This window comes from Saccoglossus kowalevskii, chromosome 12 (genome assembly GCF_978046115.1).
Source record: "Saccoglossus kowalevskii chromosome 12, keSacKowa6.1, whole genome shotgun sequence".
Taxonomy (NCBI): Eukaryota; Metazoa; Hemichordata; class Enteropneusta; family Harrimaniidae; genus Saccoglossus; species Saccoglossus kowalevskii.
In genome coordinates this window covers 22581869-22600975 of record NC_140652.1, presented here as the reverse complement: position 1 = coordinate 22600975, position 19107 = coordinate 22581869, and the positions used below count along the sequence as shown (strand labels likewise).

The window sequence follows — 19107 nt, the reverse complement described above, 5'->3', positions numbered from 1 at the left end:
GATAACACTGCGTCTATTACTGTATGAACAATAAATAACACTATTGAGAGTACTGACCGTTTTTGAAAAAGGTTTGACCTGATGTTGATTTCCATTACAGATATCAGCACAAGAAAGCAGGCGGAAAAAGAAGGAATACGTTGACTGCTTAGAGAAAAGGTAAACTAAGCATGATGTGTTTTTGTTTACCAATCGTGTGTTTTCTAAATAGGTGATTTTCCGAACAATTGCGAGATCTCGCGAGATGCATGAAAGACGCGCGTCGAACGTCTGCCGCAAAAATCGAACGATTTGATTTTGAACTAAAATTTCTTTATTTCGCAGCTTACATTGACCGGCCGATCTTCGACAGAGGAATATTGCTTCCGAATACCCTTACTTAATCGAAATTGCCTATCATCAAACGTGTACAGCACATTATTAAGCATGGAAATGTCCCCGAAATACTTTCGCGTTTGTCGAATCCCATGCGATGTTTGACGCGACTACGATGCTATGACCTTTGTTTGTCCTGTTTTTACGTTCGATTTCACGCATAACGCGTGATTCTCGCTGTGTACGGAAAATGGTCTATTCAAGCATTAGTTTCCAATCATTCCATCTAGATATTTGGCCACTTACTGTATTTGAATCTCTAGTCTTAAAAATTAAACCGTGTGAAAGACTTATAATTATAATTAAGTAATTTAATATACAAAGTAATTTATAGAAGTTGACTTTTCTGCTGTGTGTATTTACCTATTTTCATACTTTTAAAAAAGATGAAAACCATGACAGACTGATTACACCCAAAACCTTACTATCACCACCATGACTTGTAGAGTACTGCTGCTGTATGAATAGCGCCCTCTATTGATGGAAAACTTGGATGTCAAGGGTGAAAGCAATGTCACTTAAATCAACAGCTGTGTTTGGTTGTGTAGTTATTAAGAATATAATACATCTCTCAAAAACAGTATTTGTTATTGTCAGACTAAAGAACTATATCAACGCTGTTAATTACAGTAGACCATTTTCACTAGTTATTTTCACGATTTTGATAATTTGATGGGATTTATGAAAACATTTTTTGGAAGTAGCTGATATTTTATATCATATGACCCCGGAGAAATTTTAACAGCTACAAAATTTTGAGATTTTGTCCCTCACAAAACTGAATCAGTTTACTTGCCTTCCTTTTTCCCCAGAAGTGGTTATTTTATTTATTTATTTAACACTTTATTTAAAGAGGGTAGGCCAATATACAATAAAGTAATTTTCATTGGGCCCTCTGTAGGGACAAAAAATACAATTGTGATCCAATTTCAATAAATAGCTAAAGCACTCAGTTTCAGATGACAGAAGGTCTTGCAAATGCCTCAGTGCTATGAAATGTAGTCCTCCAGTTAAATCAGTTATTAAGAGAATATACCATTTTCCGTTCACTGCGAGAATCACGCGTTATGAGTGAAATCGAACGTAAAAACGGGACAAACAAAGGTCATAGCGTCGTAGTCGCGTCAAACATTGCGTGGGATTCGACAAACGCGAAAGTATTTCGGGGACATTTCCATGCTTAATAATGTGCTGTCCACATTTGATGATAGGCAATTTTGATTAAGTGAGGGTATTCAGAAGCAATATTCCTCTGTCGAAGATCGGCCGGTCAATGTAAGCTACGAAATAAAGAAATTCTCCTTCAAAATCAAATCGTTCGATTTTTGCGGCAGACGTTCGACGCGCGTCTTTCATGCATCTCGCGAGATCTCTCAATTGTACGGAAAATCACCTATTCAGAACACTGAATTAGGTTCAACCTATGCAACTACAGTGTATATAATATCTGAAATATGTATTAAATTGTAGGGTTGAGGGTTATACATCAGAAAATACAGATCTCAGGAAGAAGCTTGAATCCCTTGAAAATACCAACAAGGCATTGATGTCACAATTACATCGCTTACAAGCCCTTGTCAGTAAAGTTTCCAAACCCATAAAGGCCACCTCTACACAAACCGGTACCTGTCTTATGGTAAGTACAGAAGTCACCCACACCTTGGCCATATCAAACTTGTAACATTGCATCAGTACATGTGTTTTTAAACTTTATTCCCCATAACAGAAATATTTTAAATTAACTTTTAAATTGGTATTATATGCTTTATGATGCGATTTAAATAATATACACTGCTTTAACTTCCCTTGGGTCCAATTTTAGAGAAGTCGTGAAAAATTTCAAAGTATTGAAGCACTGAAAATTCACTGTTTACCCAAAGAACGTAGTATTCACTGCTCATGTTCAGTTTAATTTGGTGATCATGTCTCACTTCAAATGTGACCCCCTCGAAAATAGACTTTATTTACATGCAGCAATGTTACTAGTGTGATGTATTTCAAGGTGTTATAAAAAAAGTGTACTGTAGAATGCTTTATTCGCAATAATTCCTATATTTTGTATGTAATAACTAATTGCTGTATTTACTCTATTAGTAGCACATCTTTAACAGAAATTCTTGAATCAGAAATTGTACTGTAAAATACTTTATCTTAGCTTGAATTAATTTTCGCTGTAAAGACTTTTTCTGCGTTTTGTATGGAATTTATTTTCAGTGATTTTTGATGAGTTGAATGTAAAATATAGGAAAAAGGTATATTCGCTGGATTTTATTTCACACTCAATCATTCCCACAGCGAAAATAGCAAATTAATTCCAAGCAAAAAGAAAGTATTTTAGAGTATATATTCTATGCTGAATCATTTAAATATGACATATTTTGACCGTTCTAACTTTTCATTTTTACAAATGCTACTGATAAAGCAAATACAAAATAAGGAATCGACAAAAAGTAAATTGCATGCAATTTAGCATTCAGAGAAAATAAATTTCAGTGTAAATAAAGTATTCTACAGTGTTTTGACAGAATATTTTGTCAGTGTATTGTTGGTGATTAATTTCATTGAAGAGATGCAACTTGTTGAATTTGTTCTGAAATAATTTTAATTAGCAATGAGATTTAAGAGGCATGAATCACAGTTAGGGCTCGAGTTGGGAACATGACAAGCATTGCTATGGTATTCTGTGTGAATTTGGCTTGTAAGGACTTTGAATAGCCCCCTCACATGTCCACAAATACAGTTTACTTTGTTTTGCTGTCATGTTGTGCACTGGTGCCAGATACACAGTAAAATAAATCAAGACTGAACATTGAACCACTGGAAAACTTTTTAATGGAAAATTTACAGTGTTTGAATAGCCCCCTCACATGTCCACAAATACAGTTTACTTTGTTTTGCTGTCATGTTGTGCACTGGTGCAGATACACAGTAAAATAAATCAAGACCGAACATTGAACCACTGAAAAACTTTTTAATGGAAAATTTACAGTGTTTGGTTTTATAGGTTTTATATGTATTTAAACAATAATAAGGGATCAATGACTGTTCTGTTTTGACAAGTTTCTGGTTGGTTTTGACTTGTTTTACTATATTTAGTAGTTTTGTGAACAAAAATACTTTATAGTTAGATTAGACAGTTAGACATAGTTTGAGGGGAGAGAGGGGACAATATAGCATTTCAATTTCATCTTTCTTTTCTTGCACTATGTCTTTCATTTTCATAACCATGGCTGTTGGACACATTCTGCTTAAATGCATTTGCGGTAATATGTGGTCAGAGAACTAAGTCTTTACTGGCTTTGCAATAATATGTGGTCAGAGAACTAAGTCTTTACTGGCTTTGCAATAATATGTGCAGAACAGAACAATTTCACTTTACCCATTCCTATTTGATAGGGAAAAACATGAAAACTTCTAAATTTGTGTGTTTCGTAGGTGAAATATTCACTCAAAAAACTATTTTAGATCTTGCATAGCTCTTCCGAAATAAGTGCAAGTAGTTCTGGAAATGTTATGAATTTAGAAGGTCCAAACAAAAGCATAAATCATCAAAATAAAACAAATAACTTTTACAAAAATGTACACCTTGTGTTTGCAAACAACTTTTAATTATAATTATTAATAATTGTCTGTTGTACATGTACCTTTACTGAGAAAATATAACCTCAACATTGTTAGATGGTTTAGTGGTGAATTGGAATTGTTGTATTGGTGGCCTAGCAAGACATCTTTATACATCATAATAATATAATATAAACGCTTTATTTTTTCAACTTTCTATAGACTTGTGGTGCAAAGGTGACGGGAATATTATCATCATGCACTAAATACCTTACATTCCTTTCTTTTCATAATGGAATGAATTATTTTGCCGCATGCTCTTCTTTTCAAATATCATATGCTATTTTAGAAGCGCACATGTTTACATAAAAGACTTCATCTTTACTTTAAAAAAATGATATTATTTATGATTCAGCGAAAAAAAAAAATATATATATTTTTGTTGCTTGTGCGCTTCTAATACAATAAAATTGGTATATTCTTTTTTTAATTTTTTTTTCTGTTATACTCTGTTAACGTTTGATAAAACTTGCCCCTTTTTGTTTAGTATGGATTACGTACAGGCCGTAAGAGATGACAACAATCAAGAGAATATATATAACAGATTTTTAGGATTTCTGACGCAGGCGTCAAAGGTGCAGTATAAAAGGATGCTTTCTGCCATTACCAGGCCATGATAATAATCTTGTGTTGCGTTCTCGTCCAACAAAGTATATCCATCAAATGAATTGTCATACCCATTGCTGCTTATACTCGTAATTTAGAAACTTTTGTCAGTTGTGGCAATCTTATTAATAGACCATTTTCCGTACACTGCGAGAATCACGCGTTATGCGTGAAATCGAACGTAAAAACAGGACAAACAAAGGTCATAGCGTTGTAGTCGCGTCAAACATCGCGTGGGATTCGACAAACGCAAAAGTATTTTGGGGACATTTCCATGCTTAATAATGTGCTGTCCACATTTGATGATAGGCAATTTCGATTAAGTGAGGGTATTCGGAAGCAATATTCCTCTGTCTAAGATCGGCTGGTCGGTGTGAGCTACGAAATAAAGAAATTATAGTTCAAAATCAAATCGTTCAATTTTTGCGGCAGACGTTCGACGCGCGTCTTTCATGCATCTCGCGAGATCTCGCCATTGTACGGAAAATCACCTATTGTTAACCACCGCAGTTTTGTAAAGAGATAGGTTGCACAAGGCAATTGGGATATTTCGTACTTGTAAAAATAACATTTGAACTTCATCAGACAGCAAAATGAAAAAAAAAAATTTACCAAAAACATTATCAAAATCAATTAGTTTGACTGTATAAAATATTTTATTTTTGGCATTGTGTGGTTCAATAAAAATCCGATGACAAAAGCAATTTTTTTAAATATTTTTCTCCCTTTTGTGGGTGCTTACAGGAGACTCTAATGACATGTAACTGTACATTAACTATATTGAAACATTTCTATATGAACCTTAAGAAATTATCTAAATTTCTTGATAAATACTACATATAAATTAAAATTCGATGGATATATTTAGTTTGTGTCATGTAGAATGTTTAGTGGGCAATTCTAAGGCAGATATCTATTCCAGATTACAAAGTAGTGTATTTTGTAGTCAAGTATACTATTATACTGCACTTCAACGTTGCAATATTCTTGATATATTTTTGGATAACGGCTCAAATTGACTCGATTGTTCCAATTCAACGTTGAAGAGCAGTTTCATTTTTTTAACAAAACCTTTTTTCATGTTATTAGGAATTGGTGGTGGTTTCATTTACTGTCCCCTCTCTCTGACCCCTTTAACCCCCATCAGTAATGAACTCATCTGGTTTTGGACTCTACCATTATACCATAGGTGGGAAAGGAAGTGCATTGCAAAGATAGAAAATTCATTAGCATTTTAAATTGTTGAAAATGACTATTTCAGCAGTTCAGAATCTCGTCTGTTGGAATTCAACACAGATTACTAACACGTGTTTAAAACAGTTTAGAAACGATCAACAAATACTAATAATAACAAAAATGATTGTTGATTGTCAGAAACACGTTTTAAACTGATGTAGTTCATCTGTTTTTCATTGTTTTACTAATATTGTTGTCAATCTCAGACCAATGTAAACTCAATCTATATTTAATGAAGTACTCACTGAAATACATGTGTTGCATCTTCATAACTTTGTGTCCCATTATCATTTTCTAACTTGGTATTTATTACTCCACTTTTAACCTTTTCACTTTCCAGACTTTCTCGCATAAATATCTCTGTACATTTTTTTTCTATTCTTCAATATTTCTTGAAATGAACCCTAATTTTGGAGTCAACAGACAAATTTGCTATTTTTGTCTAAATCTTATGAAGGAAAGTACAGACTATAAACGGGACTATTTTGTGAATTTGTGATGAAAAGAGGAACTGGTGGTGAAAAGGTTAAAATTGAAAAAAATCATTTCAAAAATTGTCCTACCTAATTTTTGATACATTTTAAACATATTTCTTGTTAATTTAGACCACATAAACAGATTCTGTTCAACATACTATGTTTTGATTTACCTCATGGAAAATAACCAAAGTCAACTTCGCTATTCGAATGAATACAATACTGTGAAGCTAAATTATGTCCCTGTCTTTATTAAATAAAATTTGAGAAATCTGTAGATCTGAGTTTGGATGTACAAGAGAAATAGATTGCAGTCTTCTAAAATGTGTTTTCATTTTGATTTTTTTCAGGTATTAGTATTATTTTTTGCATTATTTCTTGGAAGCTGGTCTCCCACGCCCACAACAGATTCCTCTGGTTACATTAAGATGCCCCATCAAAGTTCAGCCTCTTCTAATCCTTCTGAGTATCATTCGCATAAATCATACGGACCAGTTCCAGCCAGTGCCACTTATGATCCGTACAGCACTCCTAGTAGTAAGTATACAAAGTCTTGTCTTCCATCACATCAAATTTATTTATATATTTTAGTACCATATCAAATATTCATGACTGATCATGAATTATTCATGATTTGCCTAATGAATACACAATGAATAATTCATAACATATTATAAAAACATTTGGCAAATCATGAATAATTCATGACCTGTTATGAATATGTTAGGTAAATCATGAATAATTCATGACCTGTTATGAATATGTTAGGTAAATCATGAATAATTCATGACCTGTTATGAATATGTTAGGTAAATCATGAATAATTCATGACCTGTTATGAAAACATTGGGTAAATCATGAATAATTCATGACCTGTTATGAATGCATTGGGTAAATCATGAATAATTCATGACCTGTTATGAATGCATTGGGTAAATCATGAATAATTCATGACCTGTTATGAAAGCATTGGGTAAATCGTGAATAATTCATGACATGGTATGAAAACATTGGGTAAATCGTGAATAATCCATGACCTGTTATGAAAACATTGGGTAAATCGTGAATAATTCATGACCTGTTATGAAAACATTGGGTAAATCGCGAATAATTCATGACCTGTTATGAAAACATTGGGTAAATCATGAATAATCCATGACCTGTTATGAAAACATTGGGTAAATCGTGAATAATCCATGACCTGTTATGAAAACATTGGGTAAATCGAGAATAATTCATGACCTGTTATGAAAACATTGGGTAAATCGAGAATAATTCATGACCTGTTATGAAAACATTGGGTAAATCGCGAATAATTCATGACCTGTTATGAAAACATTGGGTAAATCGCGAATAATTCATGACCTGTTATGAAAACATTGGGTAAATCGTGAATAATTCATGACCTGTTATGAATGCATTGGGTAAATCGTGAATAATTCATGACCTGTTATGAATGCATTGGGTAAATCATGAATAATTCATGACCTGTTATGAATGCATTGGGTAAATCATGAATAATTCATGACCTGTTATGAATGCATTGGGTAAATCATGAATAATTCATGACCTGTTATGAATGCATTGGGTAAATCATGAATAATTCATGACCTGTTATGAATGCATTGGGCAAATCATGAATAATTCATGACCTGTTATGAATGCATTAGGCAAATCATGAATAATTCATGACCTGTTATGAATGCATTAGGCAAATCATGTAATAAAAATACAACAAGAGAACATACACTTCTGACTATAATTAATTAATTTTCATTAAAGCTTAGTCCTGTCAGTTAGCTATTTTACTGTATATGTACATGGTAATCTTTCTATACACTATTCTTATGTAGTGTTTATTTCCAGTTCGTTCTTCTAGGGTTCTTTTGTCTGTTGAAGAAGAGGGATCTTACCCAGAACCTCCATATCCATATGCTTCAAAACTGGATAACCTGGGGAAATTGCTGGAAGAAAACAATACTGGAAAACCTTTCCGTGTAGAAGCTCTTGATGCGAATGTAGACGAGAAAGCGCTGATTATGGAAAAATCTTTGGAAATGAATTACACAAAAATTCATCCTGATATGAAAGTTGCGGAAATGTCTGAATATCAAGCTGTGATGCATCCGGATATTGCCACAGAAATCCATGCAAAATATGTTGCCATGGAAACGATGGCTCGAATAAATAATACTTCCAGCAAATGAAGTGTGCACTGGTTGGACAAATCAGTTTATTAATAGATCTTAACATCATCAACTTAAGATCTTTACAGATCCATGCCATGGAGAAAAAGTTTGAGTTGTTAAAAAATAAAAATAAAATAAATCATGAAGGCTACTTTTCTTGTACATAAATTCATATGAGGGTCTCTTGTAAACAAATATAATACTATAAATCCACTTCTATCTTTCTGCATATCAAATGTAATATGATTCAAGAATATACATTTCAGGCTAGCTTTATCATCCTTTATAGTGAAAATGGTAGAATCTATACCATATATTGGAAACATAGCTTAACAAAAAATATAAAATAAAACAAAGCTTGCATATTTAAAACTTTTCTTCGGAATTATTTTTTTGTAGCTAGAGAATCGTTGAGGGGAGATTTTTTTTTTTAAATTTTGTTGTATTTTAAGTAGTATAAAAATGTTTTTGAATTTTTTTTTTTTTTGAGTAAAACGAGATATGGAGTAGTCGCTGTACTTCACACAAAAAGAAAAGTATATTTTAACTGTTTGTTTTTGAAGCTTTGAAGATTTTATTATATTATGTTGCAATATGTTTTGCATGCCGTTTTCATTCCAATTTCTTGGGGTTAAAATGTAGTAAACAACCTTTAAAAAATCCAAAATGTCAAAAGATTTCCCAGAATTAATAATTATGCTGCCAAATATACTATATTCTTGAGTCGGTATTTTGAAATCCATGTAGAATAAATAAAATATATTAATTCAAATTCCATCTCTTCTCTTGTCATCTGTCACTTTATCAGGTTCCAGGATGATTTGCATGACGTAATTGGCTGCGCATTGAAAGAATTTGTTAAAATACGGTACATGCATTGCACATTATAGGACCTTTATGTACTTCGCTTAGTTTTGCAGATTGGGTTTAAAATGGCAATCTGTTGACCATTTTGTTTTAACAAATGCTGTTCCAAGAGTCATATCTTGGACATGCCTGGACCAATCATGTTCAAACCTCACTCGTGTATATCTTGGGATACATGTACACAATTGTTTCATGATCTGATTTAAGATGGCTGATTGGCAGCCATATTTCACTGTCCAAAATTCATCAAAATGAAACCCAATCTGATTAAAATCTGATGTAGTGTACGGGCTTTAATTATTTTGGCTATAAACTTATTTTAATTTTATTATTTTACTTTGATTTTTTTTTAATTCTGCCCTACCTACATCTGATCCGACGCCTATGTAAGTCCTGTTCAAATCTCGCGTGAGTAACAGCCAATCACAGCCCCCCTTTTATACAGGCTGTCGGTTGCTTACTTTTCAGTGTAGTGATACTCTACGGGCAATCTTACTGTACATTATATTTTGCCCACTTGAATAAACCATTAAAAGAAAATCGCTAGTATATTTTTATTTGCAAAAGAAATTCCTCAGCATTTTACAATTTTTGTCATTACATTGAATATTTTTTTCACTTCCAACAAATGTGTACACTTCCAGATACATCTTCGCCAGCCAAGGTTCGTTCATTCAGTCATCGCTTCAATTTTACATCACTGAGCATAATTATCTAGAATGGAAGCAAAAAAAAAAAAAAAAAGTAAATCGTAATGATTAGAACACTGTAAACAGCTATAGTAAACAATGCAAACTGATTTTAAATTGTATAACGGTCACCGGCCCACGGCATCGACGCAGAAAATTGGAGCAAACAAATATTTCCTGATCAATTGCGATGTGTTCCAAATAAAAAATATTTTATTCCAGTCCAAATCAGCTCAATTACTTTAATAAAGAGTTATTGTATAATGTACAAAATGTTGATACAATTTGATGAATATTTACAGCTTCAATACCGTAGACGATTTTGGCCCGATCGTCAACAAAACATCACCCGTCTCCAGGGCAGGCGACTGGAAAAAGACACTGGTGTTCAGTCGAACCGGTGGAAACAAAATCAACACTCCCAGAATAACTATGCGGAATAACGATCTAAAGTCGAACCATTTGAGTCACAACATTAACATAAAAATGACTTTCGTTGCATTTGACAATGATAAACTTACCGAAAAGCCGTGTTATTCACGGTCGCTAACGTCGGTATAATCCGCTATTTTATTTGAGTGTGTTTGCCACCCGGTGACGTCATCATGTGCGCTATAGAAGGAGGTATGTGATTCGTTGACTAAAATCGTTGATAGTGGGTCTCGTTGAAATCTCGTTACATAGGCGTCGGATCAGATGTAGGTAGGGCGGAATTAAAAAAAAATCACAAAATCAAAATCAAAGTAAAATAATGAGATAAAAGGGCATTAATAACAAAAGTAATAAAAAATGAAATTAAAATAAGTTTATAGCCAAAATAATTAAAGACCGTACACTACATCAGATTTTAATCAGATTGAATGAAACCATTTTTCCTCCCTGATTCCAGAACCAGTTGTTTGGCATGGATGAATCGTGTTAATACTTGGTTCATAGAGTGGATAAGATTCAAAATGTTCGATTGGTGGCCATTTTGTTTTAAACATGTGCTGTTCCCACAGACATTTCTGATATGCCTTATTTATCAAGGGTTGTGTATGTACATGTGCACTCCAATATGAACTTGTATATTAGAAATATGACAGGTTAGTGTGTGTATATGGCAAAACAATCTCGCCACTGATGGCGCTTCAGTATCCCAGTTTAGATTTGATTGGGATTCCTTTGACATAGATGGCTACCTTTAATCTAAGCCTCTTAAACATCGACATGGCATTGCTAGTTTAATATTTAAAACTCCCGTTTGAGTAGCTTCCCAACAGTATTGATTCATCAAAGTAGAAACTCTTTTACAAGTTTTGCAATATTGCAGATATTTTTAGCTCCGCTGTCGACTTTGTCGAGCGGAGCCTATCATATGAGTGATTGTCAGTCGCCGTCCGTGTCAATATTTTATATTTTCGACTTCTTCTTGAAAACTACAAGCCTGAATGTTTTGATACTTGGTGTATATGTACCTTGGGTAGACCTCTCAGATTTGTTCATTTAATGATCATATCTTCAATTCTCAAATTTTGTGAATATTTTTGTCATTTTTGATAAAAACTGATATTTTCGACTTCTTGTTGAAAACCGCAAGTTCAATTGCTTTGATATTACATATATAGGTACAACATGTGGATCTCTTTCAGATTTGTTCATTTTGTAATGATATCTTTAATTCTCTAATTTTGGTGAATATTTTTGGTAAAAAGTAATATTTTCAACTTCTTGTTAAATAATCGCAAATCCACTTGTTTTGATATTACATGTATAGGTACTACATGTAGACCTCTCAGATTTGTACATTTTGTAATGATATCTTTAATTCTGGTGAATATTTTTGTCATTTTTGGTAAAAAGTGATATTTTCGACTTGTTAAAAATCACAAGTCCAATTGCTTTGGTATTACATGTGGACCATTCTAAAATTTGTTTATTTCATGATGATATCTTCAATTCTTGAATTTTGATGAATATTTTTGTCATTTTTGGTAAAAAGTGATATTTTCTTGTTAAAAACCACAATCATTTATGGTGAAAAATGATATTTTTGAATATTGTTCATTTTCTAATGATATCTTCTGTTCTTTAATTGAAATGTGCATTGCTAACAGCGGAGCTATCTCAGCAGAGAGGCTGCTTGTTTTACTCATTCAATATAAACTATTGCCAACACCGAATTTTTGTAGGGAATTCCCGACAAGACGCGCGTTTTGAATTATGATTGCATTTAGGTGAGGGTAATTTCTAAAAGGCGCCCTCTAGTGGCAGAGCGCTTCTGGGACGAATATAGACTGGAGAGAAATCATCCGCCAGTCAAAAATCTTATCTGTTCATACAAAATAAAAATGTTACTTCCATTTATAACCACTGGTTCATGCTGTTAAAATAAATATTTAGCTCGCAGTCACATGCTCAAGCCAAAATATAGATTTTTTTTTATAAATATGCTTATCAGTATTGCGAGTACCGAAACTCGGTGACTGCACAAATAAACCAGCACTAACTAGAAATAATTATTCATATATATTTATATATAAAACTAATGAGACACTTATAAGATGCGCTTGAAATTGGGGTAAAAATTCATAAAACGCGCTAATATTCCTCCCGACTTAAGGCGATCACCGTTATACACCAACTAACTTTGATACAATCATTATTTTGGTTGCAATTTGGAGTCAAAATGCCGATTTTTAGATCAAATTCATAAAACATGCTAACATTCCTTTAGAGTTGAGGCGATAATAACCACAGTTTTAAAACTGATACACACCAACTAACTAGTATTAAATAATTTCTAGTATCTATATTATATGGAAAATTTGTCCGACCTTTGGCACAATCATTATTTTGGTTGCAATTTGGGGTCAAAATGCCGATTTTTAGATCAAATTCATAATAAAACATGCTAACATTCCTTTCGACGGCGAGTTAAGGCGATAATAACCACAGTTTGAAAACTGATACACACCAACTAACTAGTATTAAATAATCTCCAGTATCTATATTATATGGAAAATTTGTCCGACCTTTGGCACAATCATTATTTTGGTTGCAATTTGGGGTCAAAACGCCGATTTTTAGATCAAATTCATAAAACATGCTAACATTCCTTTCGAGTTGAGGCGATAATAACCACAGTTTGAAAACTAATACACATCAACTAACTAGTATTAAATAATCTCCAATGTCTAAATTATATGTAAAATCTTTCAGACCTTTGGCACAATCGTTTTTTTGGTTGCAATTTGGGGTCAAAATGACGATTTTTAGATCAAATTCATAAAACATGCTAACATTCCTTTCGAGTTGAGGCGATAATAACCACAGTTTGAAAACTGATACACACCAACTAACTAGTATTACATAATCTCCAGTATCTATATTATATGGAAAAACTTTCAGACCTTTGACACAATCATTATTTTGGTTGCAATTTGTGGTCAAAATGCCGATTTTTAGATTAAATTCATAAAACATGCTAACATTCCTTTCGAGTTGAGGCGATAATAACCACAGTTTTAAAACTGATACACACCAACTAACTAGTATTAAATAATTTCTAGTATCTATATTATATGGAAAATTTGTCCGACCTTTGGCACAATCATTATTTTGGTTGCAATTTGGGGTCAAAATGCCGATTTTTAGATCAAATTCATAATAAAACATGCTAACATTCCTTTCGACGGCGAGTTAAGGCGATAATAACCACAGTTTGAAAACTGATACACACCAACTAACTAGTATTAAATAATCTCCAGTATCTATATTATATGGAAAATTTGTCCGACCTTTGGCACAATCATTATTTTGGTTGCAATTTGGGGTCAAAACGCCGATTTTTAGATCAAATTCATAAAACATGCTAACATTCCTTTCGAGTTGAGGCGATAATAACCACAGTTTGAAAACTGATACACATCAACTAACTAGTATTAAATAATCTCCAATGTCTAAATTATATGTAAAATCTTTCAGACCTTTGGCACAATCGTTTTGTTGGTTGCAATTTGGGGTCAAAATGCCGATTTTTAGATCAAATTCATAAAACATGCTAACATTCCTTTCGAGTTGAGGCGATAATAACCACAGTTTTAAAACTGATACACACCAACTAACTAGTATTAAATAATCTCCAGTATCTATATTATATGGAAAAACTTTCAGACCTTTGACACAATCATTATTTTGGTTGCAATTTGTGGTCAAAATGCCGATTTTTAGATTAAATTCATAAAACATGCTAACATTCCTTTCGACGGCGAGTTGAGGCGATAATAACCACAGTTTGAAAACTGATACACACCAACTAGCTAGTATTAAATAATCTCCAGTATCTATATTATATGGAAAAACTTTCAGACCTTTGGCACAATCGTTTTTTTTGGTTGCAATTTGGGGTCAAAATGCCGATTTTTAGATCAAATTCATAAAACATGCTAACATTCCTTTCGAGTTGAGGCGATAATAACCACAGTTTTAAAACGGATACACACAAACTAACTAGTATTAAATAATCTCCAGTATCTATATTATATGGAAAAACTTTCAGACCTTTGGCACAATCATTATTTTGGTTGCAATTTGAGGTCAAAATGCCGATTTTTAGATTAAATTCATAAAACATGCTAACATTCCTTTCGACGGCGAGTTGAGGCGATAATAACCACAGTTTGAAAACTGATACACACCAACTAACTAGTATTAAATAATCTCCAGTATCTATATTATAAGGAAAAACTTTCAGACCTTTGGCACAATCATTATTTTGGTTGCAATTTGAGGTCAAAATGCCGATTTTTAGATTAAATTCATAAAACATGCTAACATTCCTTTCGACGGCGAGTTGAGGCGATAATAACCACAGTTTGAAAACTGATACACACCAACTAACTAGTATTAAATAATCTCCAGTATCTATATTATATGGAAAATCTTTCAGACCTTTGACACAATCATTATTTTGGTTGCAATTTGAGGTCAAAATGCCGATTTTTAGATCAAATTCATAAAACATGCTAACATTCCTTTCGAGTTGAGGCGATAATAACCACAGTTTTAAAACTGATACACACCAACTAACTAGTATTAAATAATCTCCAGTATCTATATTATATGGAAAAACTTTCAGACCTTTGGCACAATCATTATTTTGGTTGCAATTTGAGGTCAAAATGCCGATTTTTAGATTAAATTCATAAAACATGCTAACATTCCTTTCGACGGCGAGTTGAGGCGATAATAACCACAGTTTGGAAACTGATACACACCAACTAACTAGTATTAAATAATCTCCAGTATCTATATTATATGGAAAAACTTTCAGACCTTTGACACAATCATTATTTTGGTTGCAATTTGAGGTCAAAATGCCGATTTTTAGATCAAATTCATAAAACATGCTAACATTCCTTTCGAGTTGAGGCGATAATAACCACAGTTTGAAAACTGATACACACCAACTAACTAGTATTAAATAATCTCCAATGTCTAAATTATATGTAAAATCTTTCAGATCTTTGGCACAATCGTTTTTTTGGTTGCAATTTGGGGTCAAAATGCCGATTTTTAGATCAAATTCATAAAACATGCTAACATTCCTTTCGAGTTGAGGCGATAATAATCACTTTTTTAAAACTGATACACACCAACTAACTAGTATTAAATAATCTCCAGTATCTATATTATATGGAAAAACTTTCAGACCTTTGACACAATCATTATTTTGGTTGCAATTTGTGGTCAAAATGCCGATTTTTAGATTAAATTCATAAAACATGCTAACATTCCTTTCGACGGCGAGTTGAGGCGATAATAACCACAGTTTGAAAACTGATACACACCAACTAACTAGTATTAAATAATCTCCAGTATCTATATTATAAGGAAAAACTTTCAGACCTTTGGCACAATCATTATTTTGGTTGCAATTTGAGGTCAAAATGCCGATTTTTAGATTAAATTCATAAAACATGCTAACATTCCTTTCGACGGCGAGTTGAGGCGATAATAACCACAGTTTGAAAACTGATACACACCAACTAACTAGTATTAAATAATCTCCAGTATCTATATTATATGGAAAAACTTTCAGACCTTTGGCACAATCATTATTTTGGTTGCAATTTGAGGTCAAAATGCCGATTTTTAGATTAAATTCATAAAACATGCTAACATTCCTTTCGACGGCGAGTTGAGGCGATAATAACCACAGTTTGGAAACTGATACACACCAACTAACTAGTATTAAATAATCTCCAGTATCTATATTATATGGAAAAACTTTCAGACCTTTGACACAATCATTATTTTGGTTGCAATTTGAGGTCAAAATGCCGATTTTTAGATCAAATTCATAAAACATGCTAACATTCCTTTCGAGTTGAGGCGATAATAACCACAGTTTGAAAACTGATACACACCAACTAACTAGTATTAAATAATCTCCAATGTCTAAATTATATGTAAAATCTTTCAGATCTTTGGCACAATCGTTTTTTTGGTTGCAATTTGGGGTCAAAATGCCGATTTTTAGATCAAATTCATAAAACATGCTAACATTCCTTTCGAGTTGAGGCGATAATAACCACAGTTTTAAAACTGATACACACCAACTAACTAGTATTAAATAATCTCCAGTATCTATATTATATGGAAAAACTTTCAGACCTTTGGCACAATCATTATTTTGGTTGCAATTTGAGGTCAAAATGCCGATTTTTAGATTAAATTCATAAAACATGCTAACATTCCTTTCGACGGCGAGTTGAGGCGATAATAACCACAGTTTGAAAACTGATACACACCAACTAACTAGTATTAAATAATCTCCAGTATCTATATTATATGGAAAAAATTTCAGACCTTTGACACAATCATTATTTTGGTTGCAATTTGAGGTCAAAATGCCGATTTTTAGATCAAATTCATAAAACATGCTAACATTCCTTTCGAGTTGAGGCGATAATAACCACAGTTTTAAAACTGATACACACCAACTAACTAGTATTAAATAATCTCCAGTATCCATATTATATGGAAAAACTTTCAGACCTTTGGCACAATCATTATTTTGGTTGCAATTTGAGGTCAAAATGCCGATTTTTAGATTAAAATCATAAAACATGCTAACATTCCTTTCGACGGCGAGTTGAGGCGATAATAACCACAGTTTCGAAACTGATACACACCAACTAACTAGTATTAAATAATCTCCAGTATCTATATTATATGGAAAAACTTTCAGACCTTTGACACAATCATTATTTTGGTTGCAATTTGAGGTCAAAATGCCGATTTTTAGATCAAATTCATAAAACATGCTAACATTCCTTTCGAGTTGAGGCGATAATAACCACAGTTTGAAAACTGATACACACCAACTAACTAGTATTAAATAATCTCAAATGTCTAAATTATATGTAAAATCTTTCAGATCTTTGGCACAATCGTTTTTTTGGTTGCAATTTGGGGTCAAAATGCCGATTTTTAGATCAAATTCATAAAACATGCTAACATTCCTTTCGAGTTGAGGCGATAATAACCACAGTTTTAAAACTGATACACACCAACTAACTAGTATTAAATAATCTCCAGTATCTATATTATATGGAAAAACTTTCAGACCTTTGACACAATCATTATTTTGGTTGCAATTTGAGGTCAAAATGCCGATTTTTAGATTAAATTCATAAAACATGCTAACATTCCTTTCGACGGCGAGTTGAGGCGATAATAACCACAGTTTTAAAACTGATACACACCAACTAACTAGTATTAAATAATCTCCAGTATCTATATTATATGGAAAAACTTTCAGACCTTTGACACAATCATTATTTTGGTTGCAATTTGAGGTCAAAATGCCGATTTTTAGATCAAATTCATAAAACATGCTAACATTCCTTTCGAGTTGAGGCGATAATAACCACAGTTTTAAAACTGATACACACCAACTAACTAGTATTAAATAATCTCCAGTATCCATATTATATGGAAAAACTTTCAGACCTTTGGCACAATCATTATTTTGGTTGCAATTTGAGGTCAAAATGCCGATTTTTAGATTAAAATCATAAAACATGCTAACATTCCTTTCGACGGCGAGTTGAGGCGATAATAACCACAGTTTGAAAACTGATACACACCAACTAACTAGTATTAAATAATCTCCAGTATCTATATTATATGGAAAAACTTTCAGACCTTTGACACAATCATTATTTTGGTTGCAATTTGAGGTCAAAATGCCAATTTTTAGATCAAATTCATAAAACATGCTAACATTCCTTTCGAGTTGAGGCGATAATAACCACAGTTTTAAAACTGATACACACCAACTAACTAGTATTAAATAATCTCCAGTATCCATATTATATGGAAAAACTTTCAGACCTTTGGCACAATCATTATTTTGGTTGCAATTTGAGGTCAAAATGCCGATTTTTAGATTAAAATCATAAAACATGCTAACATTCCTTTCGACGGCGAGTTGAGGCGATAATAACCACAGTTTGGAAACTGATACACACCAACTAACTAGTATTAAATAATCTCCAGTATCTATATTATATGGAAAAACTTTCAGACCTTTGGCACAATCATTATTTTGGTTGCAATTTGAGGTCAAAATGCCGATTTTTAGATCAAATTCATAAAACATGCTAACATTCCTTTCGAGTTGAGGCGATAATAACCACAGTTTTAAAACTGATACACACCAACTAACTAGTATTAAATAATATCCAGTAACTATATTATATAGAGAATTTGTCCGACCTTTGGCACAATCATTATTTTGGTTGCAATTTGGGGTCAAAACGCCGATTTTTAGATCAAATTCATAAAACATGCTAACATTCCTTTCGAGTTGAGGCGATAATAACCACAGTTTTAAAACTGATACACACCAACTAACTAGTATTAAATAATCTCCAGTGTCTAAATTATATGTAAAATCTTTCAGACCTTTGGCACAATCATTATTTTGGTTGCAAATTGAGGTCAAAATGCCGATTTTTAGATCAAATTCATAAAACATGCTAACATTCCTTTCGAGTT

At 32.7% G+C, this 19107-nt stretch overlaps 1 protein-coding gene and 1 long non-coding RNA gene across 3 annotated transcripts in view; one reads left to right on the top strand and one right to left on the bottom strand.

Annotated features, from left to right (window-relative positions):
* The window catches only part of LOC100313582 (CREB-like transcription factor), a 44065-nt gene extending 34787 nt beyond the window's left edge, over window positions 1-9278 (top strand). The window contains 4 exon segments of one of the 2 annotated variants that reach the window (NM_001168049.1): window positions 101-159; window positions 1846-2011; window positions 6665-6851; window positions 8181-9278. In NM_001168049.1, the coding sequence (NP_001161521.1) occupies window positions 101-159; window positions 1846-2011; window positions 6665-6851; window positions 8181-8521 (753 nt within the window). In that variant the 3' untranslated portion in view covers window positions 8522-9278. 2 annotated transcript variants of the gene reach the window in all.
* Window positions 9279-9910: 632 nt separating this feature from the next.
* On the bottom strand, window positions 9911-10648 carry LOC146735636 (uncharacterized). The gene is made up of 2 exons (XR_014931154.1): window positions 10581-10648; window positions 9911-10084 (listed from the first exon to the last, which is right to left on the bottom strand). It is a non-coding gene; the product is annotated as an uncharacterized LOC146735636 (long non-coding RNA).
* Between the last annotated feature and the right edge of the window lie 8459 nt (window positions 10649-19107).